The sequence below is a fragment of the Orycteropus afer genome, unplaced genomic scaffold (genome assembly GCF_000298275.1).
Source record: "Orycteropus afer afer isolate SDZICR_OR568_19922 unplaced genomic scaffold, OryAfe1.0 scaffold00139, whole genome shotgun sequence".
Lineage (NCBI taxonomy): Eukaryota > Metazoa > Chordata > Mammalia > Tubulidentata > Orycteropodidae > Orycteropus > Orycteropus afer.
In genome coordinates, this window is record NW_006921726.1 from 1427159 (window position 1) to 1438411 (window position 11253).

The following is an 11253-nucleotide window of genomic DNA, read 5'->3' on the forward strand; positions in this document are numbered from 1 at the left end:
AGCACCTAAGGCACCTGACTGATAACCAGAAGGCTGGCGGTTCAAACCCACCAGCCACTCCTCAGAAGGAAGGTTGGGCAATCTACTTCCGTAGTGATGCTGCCTTGGAAACCCAAGGAAGGGTCGCTATGAATCGGGTCCGACTTGACAGCAAATAACAACAACAACAACAACAAAATGAAAAAGTCTGACAAGAGCAAATGATGAGGATACAAAGCAACTAGAACTGTCATACATTGTTGGAAGCAGTGTAAAACAACAGAACCACTTTGGAAAATTTTAAGTAAAACACACTTCTACCTAGCAACTCTACTCCCAGAAATAATATAAGAAAAATGAAAACATATGTCCACAAAGAGTCTTATATAGGAATGTTCATAGTAGCTGTATTGATACCCATCAAAAACTAGAAACAGCTGAGGCTTCTATAAACAAGAAAATGGATAAACAAACTAATATGTTCAAGTTGTTGTTGTTGTTGTTATGCGCATCAAGTCAGACCCAACTCATAGTGACCCCTCCTTGGGTTGCCGAGGCAGCATCACTATGGAAGTAGATTGCCCAACCTTCCCTCCGAGGAGTGGCTGATGGGTTTGAACCGCCAGCCTTCTGGTTAGCAGTCAAGTGCCTTAGGCACTATGCTACCAGAGCTCCCTATGTTCAAGTAATGGATCATTATTCAGCAAGAAAAAGGAAGAAACTACTGATTACACAAAAACCTGGATGAATCCCTGAAACCATTATATTTAGTTAAATAAGACAGATACAGAAGAGCATATACAGTATGATTCCACTTATATAAAGCTCTAGAAAAGGCAAAATTAATCTATGATAACAGAAAGAACAGTAGTTACTTCAGACTGGGGGGGTGGAGCACGTCCTCTTTTCTGAAGTGATGAAAATGGTCTATACCTTGATAGAGGTGCAGTCACTGGATATACACATTAGTCATAATTAACCGAACTGTTAAGATTAGATCAGAACTCAATTAATTTAGTAATAAAAAAGATCTAACTGACCAAAGTGAAATGAAACAAGGGCTTCCCTATAATATAAGTCATCTATAATTTAATATTTAGAGCCTGTGTAACAGTCAACAAATATTTTAATAATTGAAAATGTTTCACTTTAATTTACACTACACTAAACTTCAAGGCTCATCTACATCTTTGGTAATAAGTTAAACCAGGTCGTGTGTTACAGCCACTCACACTGGACACACAACTCACACAAAGTTCCAATGTGTGGCATGGAACACAGTGATTACTACATTTTTGGTTATTGTCTCTAGAACTTTCACATTGAACAGATTTTTATTTATTAGTAGTATGACCAATAGTTAGTGTGAGAAGCACAGAAATGTTTTACCAAAGCAGTATTCAACAGAAAATATAAGGTGAAGAGAAGCCCTTTACCTGTGAGATGGAACCTCCCATTATAAAAGATGGTTTTTCTGAAGCCACTGTAGTTTTGGATGATGGGATGAGAGGAGGAGGTGGCCTCGTTGGCCGAGTGGTCGGAAGCCGAACCCCTTCAGGAATATTAGCTATCACTTGATGTGGAGCAGGCTGGAGGACTTTTAAAGAGAAAAACAAGTTATTTAAAATAGTTAATTTCCTAGTTTGCAGCACTATCTACATTACAGTCATTCCTGATAAATGCAAGATGAAGCTGAGGATGAAAATTTCTATTTTAAATTTCTTATTCATTTGAATTACACAAATTTACATACACACATTCAAGTCACAAATGGTATTTGTGAGAGTGGAATATTTAACTCCTTGTCAACCAGAGCTTTCAAGCTGATGCTCATTTCAAAGTACTTTTGCTTAGCATATGCAAACTTTAATAGCCAATAATTTTTTATCCTTCTCCATCATCTTTTTGGACCTTACAATGGAGGTGAGGAAAAGGTGTGCTTAAGAATAGCTGATTTACTACTTTGTAGAATGTACGGACGTAATTTAAAATGTCTTTGCATCTTGCAAAACTTGACAAACATTTATTGATTCTGGCTCTCACATAACTTTTGAGTTTCTGGAGGAAAAATATCTCAAGATTTTACAAAATATATGTACTCTTAAAAGAAAAATCAGTCAATGTCACAATAAAAATGTGTGAACACAAATTTCCCAGTGGCCCAGTGAATCTCAACTGAATACTACAGATGATGGAATGCAGAAAAACAAAGTCATTTTGAAACAGCAAGGATATGCCCTGGAAGAAGTTCATTCATGAGTTTAAACAACCCAGTGCTAATATCTGCAGGTAAATGGCCAACAGCCACGGTGCAGAGGAATAATATTTACCTGGTGGGACACTATAGCGGGCTGCACTCATATCAGGCTGTGGAGCGGCTTTACTGACTTCTCTTGGAGAAAGCCTACACGGTGAGGCTGACCTTGCTGCAGTACTGTGCATCTGTGCTTCCTGTTCTAGAGCACGTTTGACCTCAGCATAAGGCATATAGGCGACTGATTTTCCTAAGAAAGTTAAAGTTATCAAAATAAGGGAAGAACCCCAAATTAAAATAGTAAGTGTGACAGAACCAAGCCCACACCATACAGGGGCAGATCCGTCTATATATTAATATCCAGATCTAAAAATTTCATGGAGAGGGAATGTACCTACTGAGGTTAAGAAACCCTATAATCTAAATTTTGTATTTATGTACCATCACTATGACCTAATAGAATCCTCAAAAATTAAATTAGGACTTTTTCACTTTAAAGGGCAAGGATCTTCTCTTTTTTCTCATTAGAAGAATCAAGTGTTTTCACATGCAATAAAATCATAATAGGAAAGCATCAGATTACCAAGCAATTCTATGAATTCAAGTCTAGCCTGAATTAGAGGTCAGATCTCTAAGATCGTCAAATCTCTTATAATGAGACTATTCAAGTCTACTGCTTAATATTCATAGAAATAAAAGTAACTAAGAAATGGAAGAAGCCTTTAAGAAGATGCAGATCCAACTAATCCAAAGAACTTACACAAACTTTTAATACTATAAATTAAAATAATAATAATACTAATAACTGTAATAACACTAATAAAAATTACTTAACATTTAAATTACCTCTACATAAAGTATAAATATAGTTAACCAATAAAAGAACATACTAGAGACAATGTTATATTAAGACTTTAAAAAACAAGAACCTTCATAAATACATGATTTTTGCTTTTCTAACTGAAATTGACACATTGTAGAAATTTTGGAAAATCAAAAAACCATAAAGAAGAAAGTAAAAATAATCTGTGACTCTAACTACTTAGGGATTTGTGCCATTTCACTGTATGCCAGAATAAATTCCCACTCATTTTCTTATTCTTTTCTCTATTTTCCTTACCTACTTTCATCCATTTATTCTGCCAGCTAAATCTATACTGAAAATCATTTTATTGAGTACTTTCTTCCAAAACAAAGTATCACTGTGATTTTCACTGGACTTGCATTAAATTTATGAATAAGTACAGGAGACTTGACATTTTATGATGAGTTTTTCAAGCAAGAAAACCTAGTTAGTTTATAGGTCTTACAAATTGTTATAAATTACTCCTCGGTATTTTATGTTCTGTTGCTAGGAAAGCCATTATTTTTTCATATGCTGTTATTCTTAGATGCCATCATGTCAATTTTTGACCCACAGCAGCCCGGTGTGACAGAGTAGAACTGCCCCATAGGGTTTCCTTGTCTGTAATCTTTATGAAAGTAGATCACCAGGTTCTCCTGTGGAGCCTCTGAGTAGTTTCAAATTTCCAACCTTTTTTTATATATGTTTATATACATACACAAATACAACTAATTACTACAGGTATACATGAAAGACAATGGTTTCAGTATATTACTTTTTTTCTGAAAAACTTAATGAACTTTCTTTTCAGCCCTAATAACATTTTTGAAAGTTGATTAGGCTTTCTAGGTAAAGAGTTTGATCATGTTTAAATAATAATTTGTCTTCTCCCTTTAGATAGCTAGACTTTTTTCTTTTCTTTGTTTCTTTACTGCACTTTGTTAAGTAATGCTGGGTCATTCCCATAATTCCTTTAAGGGGAAGGTCTCTAACATTTCACTACTAAGTGTAAGGTTAGTAACTGGCTTCAAATAGGGATTCATTATCATAAGGCATGAAAGTTCTGCTGTTCTACCAAACATGTTTAAAAATCAGAAACAATTATAGTAATATCAGCTAATATTCACATGAATAATCTTAATTCTGTATAAACCAATGAGATCATTAACCCCATTTTACAGACAAGAAAGCTGAAAAATCACACCTAATTGTCTAACATCATTCTATGAGGGATTTCAAAAGTGTCATTCCAGACCCTGAGCTCTAAAGGACAGTGCAATATTTCCCTAAAGGAATGAGTGTTGACTTTCAGATGTCTTTGAACAACTACTTATCAATATGACGGCATTTTTTTTCCTTCTTTGACCTATTAATATAACGAATTAGATTATTAAATGTCCTAGTCTACTTCTGTAGTGATATCGCCTCCGAAACCCAAGGAGGGGTCACTATGAGTTGGATATGACTCAATGGCATATAACAACAACAACCTGAGCAAGCAGATTTCTAAAATAATTCAACGGGGAAAGAAGATCACTTGTCCTTTTCTAGAAAATTTAACATGCAACTGTATTATAAATTCACTGCCTAATTGTTTTTGTCATGTCCAGGAAGTTTATTATGTAGAAAAATTCTATTTGTCAATAATAATAATAAAAACATGCAAATTAAGACGCCTCTAAACATGGCAATTTAAATCACAATGTACCCAGAGCTGGGAAAACAACCAAAGAAACATATATACATATATAAACATATATACACATCGAGCTAAATTCAGTCACATAGAAGCATTGTTGTTGTTGTTGTTACATGCCATCGAGTCGGACCCAACTCATAGCGACTCCTCCTTGGGTTTCCGAGGCAGTATCACTACGCTAATTCATATCAATTGCATAGTTTGTTAAATTTGCATTCAAATTTCAGTTCTATCTCTACCTAAGTTTGAATTTTTCACTGTAGGAATAGAGGTTTCAAAGTTATGTTACTGGAAAGTGAAAAAAATTCTTCTCTAAGTTATTTTAAGCTTTCCTACCAGTGGAAAAGCTTTAAGCTAGTATAAAAGAGCATATTTACTACAATCATTTGAATCTCTTTACAGTAAGAAAAGATGAACACAACCAAACAGATGGACAACAGGTGCTGTTTTGTTTGTTACTTTCTAAATAAGATCATGAAAGAAAAAGACAAAATCATGGTCCTAATTCAGGGGGTCCATATCAGTATTTAGGAGGCTTCATGGTGCAGTGATTGAAGCCTTGGCCTCTAACCAAAAGGTCAGCAGTTTGAACCCACCAGCCACTCAGAGGGAAAAACTTACAGCCTTGGAAACTCTATGGGGGCAGTTCAATTCTGTTGTACAGGCTATGAGTTGAAATGAACTCAACTGCAATAGGTCTGATATACAGTATTTGGTGATGTTTTATACATAACACCACATTCTTACTATAATTAACATTCTATAAAACTGCTCTATGATGTTGCATTTTAAACATTTTAATCAAGCATTCTACCCACAAGCAATTTAACTGCAAATATCTGAATGTTATTTGGAAGAATATCCTATAGTATAAACAGAGTTGGATAGCTATAAACTCAGGAGAGAGTTGTTAAGTTACTGGGTATGAATATACTAGGTAGATTAGCTAAAACAAAATCTAATGTTGGGATACAACGTAAGCAAGTGCCTCACTTTGTATATAGTCACCTTGAATCAAACTGCAAAATTCTTGGTGCTATATTAATCAATATAGTCGGGGCCGACTCGACGGCAAATAACAACAACAACAACAACATATTAATCAAAGTATAATCATTGCATTATGATTAAAAATTAAGATACCACTCAGATCTAAACCACATAAATTACTATGACTGATCACACAGACATGTATTTCATAGTCTGGAGTCCCAGAATTTTGGGCTATAGCATGGTTCAGTCACCCAAGCTCCTAAATACAACACATTATATGAAGCACATCCATAAAAGATACTGAGGATCTAAATTAACAATATGATATCCAGGTTAACTATCGTTAACTATTGTCTTTCTCCTTCATAATGACTAAGTATTACTAACTGAATACCATTATGTTTGGCATGACTTCAAGAAATTATAACATTTGAAAGTAATTTGTGTAAGTTTTACTTTACTTCTTTCTTACAAAATTTGTCACAAATCATTCTTATAAAGAATAGAGCCAGAGATGTTTAAGTCACTCTGTAATTTATCATTCTCCATTGATAGACTTTCTCTTAATTGGAATGCTCCAAAGATAGCACTTCTGTCAAGTCCACTTATACTTACAGTGAAATCTGAAAAAGATATCTCCATGATGTCATTCATTTAATTCATTCCTTCAATATGTAATTACTGAGTATACATTATGTTACTTGCTGAACTACTGAATTCTTAGAAGTAATGTACTAAAAGCACAAAAATTATCAAGGTTTCTATATTGGTTCCCTAGTACTGCTATAATAGAAATACCACAAATGGATGGCTTTAATAAACAGGGATTTATTCTCTTAGGAGGCAAGAACCCAAATTCAAAGTTCTGGCTTTAGGAGCTAGGTGAAGGCCCCTTGACCATCAGCTTCAGCTCTGCCTCCAGAGCCAGTTCCAGACCCACTAGAGCTGGAGGCGTTTTCTCACTCATCCAGATGAGGCTCACAAATCCAAGATCAACAGATAAAATGGTACAGTCCCAACATCAACAGGCATACAGCAGGCCACTGGTTCATATCCAGGAACAATCCCAAAATCAGCAGGCAACATGGCAGGCCATTTGGATGATGACTTGGCTAAATGCAGGACGCAAGCAGGCCAAAAAGCTCAAGACCTTTCCCAAAGCTTCTCCTTATATACCGGAAGCAGGCCACACCCCAAAGGCAGCTACTTAGCTGCTCACCGCAGATTCCACCATGGAGGTGATTACCAATCTCATCATGGGGGATAACTGTATCCAGCAGCCTAGTCACTCAAAACCATGGCCCAGCCAAGTTGACACACCATCTTAACTACCACAGTTTCTATCTTCATTCAGCAAATATTCACTGAGCATCTATCATGAGCCCAGCCTTGGTGAATATTAACACTCAGGTTTACATTTTCACTAGCATAAGGTTTATGCTTAAAATATTAATAAACTTAAATTTTAAACTCTAATATACAAGGTTCAGTGTGTTAAGTAACTCATAACTCACTTTTGGTGTAATTTGGGCAGGAGGAGGGGGTTAGCAAAATCAGTTAAATACTACAGTTACAGTTTTATATTAAATAACCCTTGATATGTATGCATTCTAAAGCTAATGTTGCTTTCCGTTAGGTGCCCTCAAGTTGATTCCAACTGATGGCAATCCTATGTGTGCAGAGCAGAACTAATGATCCCATAGGGTTTTCAAGGCTGTGACCCTTCAGGAACAGATCACCAAGCCTGTTTCCCAGGGCACCTAAGAGTGGATTCAAACTGCCAACTTTTCTGTTAGAACTTGAGCACTTAACCATTTGCGCCACCCAGGGACATACTAAAACTAAAAGCTCTTACTTATCTATATAAGGTACTGTAAAGAGTCTTCTAAACTATCATAAAGAAACTAAACCATAGTCACAGAAGATGTTAGTATTCTTATATTCTCAGCATACCATAGCATATAGACCGTAAGTTTAACTATCAGCCAGAATATATGTGCCATTTCCTAACTATACCAGAAGAATTTATTAAAATTGAGAAACACAGTCTTTTTTTAAAACAAAGGAAAAGAAACTAAAACATGCACCAACTCTAATCTGTCACTTGAAGGAGTAACAGTGACATCACAATAACAGGTACTATTATACTATTATATCTATTCCATACTAACTATGTGTTATATAACAATACTGACTGTTCCTTTATTCTCAGGTTTGCAACTATGTAAGATAAATTATTAATTACATATATAATTATTCCCATTTTATAGGTAAGGAAACTAAAGCTCAAAAACGTTAAGTGGCTCACCTATGGCTACACAGCTAGTAAATGCCAGAGAGAGGGTTGAGTCAGGGTCTAAATGGTAATACCCACTGTACAATGTCTCCCATCATATCAGAAAATTAGTATATTATACTGTTTTAGATAAAGATAACAATTCTCACTTACTCTGAAGACTCAGATAAATGGAGCAAAAAACATGGCTTTTTGCTATAAAGATGAATGTCAGAAAACCATCTTAAGGGTGGCATAGTGGGTAAGGCATATGACTGCTAACCAGAAGGTAGGTGGTTCAAACCCACCAGCTGCTCCATGGGAGGAAGATGAGGCAATCTACATCCATAAAGATTTACAGCCTTGGAAACCCAATGGGTGTTGCTATGAGTCAGAATTGATTCAATAACAGTGGGTGTTGTTGGTTGCTGTTGTTCTATTAAAAATGTATTTCCATCCTTTAGTAGTCAATAATATCAACATTCCTTAATAGTTTAACGAGGTCTATTTAAGGAATTTTATCGGTTGGGGTCAACTTGTAATAAATCAACTGATAAGCTAATAACTTACATAGAACAAAAGGCACTACTTTGGTTTTATTTCTCTCAGAAAAGTTCTTTGTGGTGATATTTCTATCTACATACCTTCCCACTCTCTGTTTGGACTCTTGGAGGTGCCACATGGACTTGTAGAACTTCTGCATTCCAAATCTATCTGTTCTTGCCTCTGCCTCTGTTCCTCCAGGAGTGCCGACTCATGCATTGCTTTAATGTGTCGCTGGTAAAGAGCATAGCCACTCACTGGGGTTCCAATTGGTATATTACATGGGGTGCAAGAAACCTTTAGAGGAAAAAAAAGAAAACTAAGTAGGTCAATGACTAAATGTAGTAATAATTACTATCTGTTACAAGTACTAGTAAAAGTGATTTTGTTAATTTTTTTTGTCAAAGCATTAATCTTCAAGAATAATCCTTAAAATGTTAGTTACTTCAGAACTGAATGCAATATAAATGATCGATGTAGTAATAAGAGATCAAATTAGAATTTGAAACACTTCTGTCCAATTCTAATTTACCACAGTTAGGTCCCTGTGGCTCAGGCCTGGGTCCCACCCCTCCTTTCTGTATCTTCTAACCAGGTAATCACAACCATTTCTGTAGATATAAATATCATGTTTATGTTAAACCAAAACCAAACAAAACTCACTGCCCTCAAGTGACCCCTCCTTGGGTTTTGGAGGCTCTAGCACTACAGAAGTAGATTGTGGCTGATGGGTTTGAATTGACAGGCTTCTGGTTAGCAGTCAAATGCCTTAGTCACTATGCCACCAGAGCTCCTAATCTCTATGTTAATAACACAAAAATTCCTATTTCTAAGACCTTTCCTCCAATTTCCACACTACATATAAAATTGCTCACCTAACAACTCCACTTAGGTATCTGAAAAAAACCTCAAAGTTTATATTCAAAGTGGTACTTCTCATTTTCTAAAATCATTTTTGTCCTTCAATACTGTCGATCTTAGAAAATGTGACCTCAGTTGCTTAAGCCAGAAACTTGACTATTTAATCTCATCACCTTCCATAACCAATTTAATTCTTGTCTTTAGGACAGAAATTAAATGTTACTTCCTCAGATAGACCATCCTTATAATAAAGTATGGTGCTGTCTCATCCACTCTCCTTCTCACTGTAGCATGTTCATTTTTTTCAGAGTACATAGTTAGATACTACATTTAATTTGCAATTACATGCTTGTTTATATGCTTACTTCTGTCCTTTTCACACTTAATAAAAGAATCCAATCTGTTTTTTAAAATAGTAAATGAACAGCCCCAACACAGTCCATAAATACTTTGTGAATACAGAATAGTCACATGAATAAAGAGATGACTTCTTTAGAACCTATTACTTAAAAGACTTCCATAGTTTTTTCTCTTACTATAAAGTGGGACTCTTCACTGACCTTAAACATACACTAATTTTCTTGCTACTGCACTTCTGACTTATATGTAAACATGGCTTTTTCTTCTTTTGGTATAAAGCCAAATGAATTGTGTATGTCCAACCAAAATATTATTTCCTATGTGGACTCTTTGGTAAGTTTCCCAATAAGAATAAAGTTATCTCTTTGCTGAAACATCCATAGACTTTTCATTTTCTCTAATAGAGCATCACATTTTAAAGTTTATTATCATTCTTGTTATGTCTTATTACCCACACACAACTTTCATGAAGTAAGAGAGTAAGAACGTTGTCTTAACTGGACAGATACTCAATAAATGTCTGTTTGAATGAATCGATCAATAAATAAACAAATATTTAATGATTTTTTTTGTGAGCCATAAGCACACATTTCACAACTTTTACAAATTATCATATGAGACTGGAAATACATTTTTCCTCTGAAAGATAGCAAGAACTCTGGTGGATCAAATCTACCAGCTACTCTTCAGCAGGAAGGTTGGGCAATCTACTTCCATAGTGATACTGCCTTGGAAACCCAAGGAGGGGTCACTCTGAGTCAGATCCGACTCAATGGCAGTGAGTTTGGTTTTTGATTTAGAACATAACTCAGTAAAAAAAGTAATCCTCAACATCAGAATTCAGTATGAAAAGTGAGTCAAACTTTTACAGATTATTACGGTAAATCTGAAATAAAACTAGAGTTGTAACTGTATACTTAATTTAGCTATAATCTCTAATTAATTTAAAAAACTCTAAAGCTAGTTATATATTTATCACTGCTTTATAGCTACTTATTATGATGATTACAAACAAAAAGAAGAATTACTAATATTTATGGATAGAGCCATTTTCTTTTTTTCCTTAATCAAAAATGACCATTTCAATCAATCATGACAATGAATCTATTTGAGAAATCAATGAAGTAACTACACTAACTAATTAACTTTGGCTCTGAAAAAGAGATCTTCCACAAAGTCAAATTTAGAATCTTCTCATCTTCTCCTCCACATGGCCTTTGTTGTTGTTGTTGCTGTTATTGTTATGTGCTGTCCAGTCGGACCCGACTCATAGCGACCCCTCTTTGGGTTTCTGAGGCAGTATCACTAAGGAAGTAAATTGCCCCATCTTCCTTCTGAGGAGTGGCTGGTGGGTTTGAACCGCCAGCCTTCTGGTTAGCAGTCAAATGCCTTAGGCACTATGCTACCAGAGCTCCCTTCCACATGGCCTAGTACTCCCTAAACCT

At 35.4% G+C, this 11253-nt stretch overlaps 1 protein-coding gene across 1 annotated transcript in view; it reads right to left on the bottom strand.

Moving 5' to 3' along the window:
* The window catches only part of NCOR1 (nuclear receptor corepressor 1), a 308055-nt gene that overhangs the window by 78265 nt on the left and 218537 nt on the right, over positions 1-11253 (bottom strand). Inside the window, exons 22-24 of the mRNA XM_042781622.1 lie at positions 8689-8884; positions 2310-2483; positions 1416-1576 (exon numbers count right to left, since the gene is read on the bottom strand). Coding sequence (XP_042637556.1) covers positions 1416-1576; positions 2310-2483; positions 8689-8884 — 531 coding nt within the window. The remainder of the gene's footprint in view (positions 1-1415; positions 1577-2309; positions 2484-8688; positions 8885-11253) is intronic.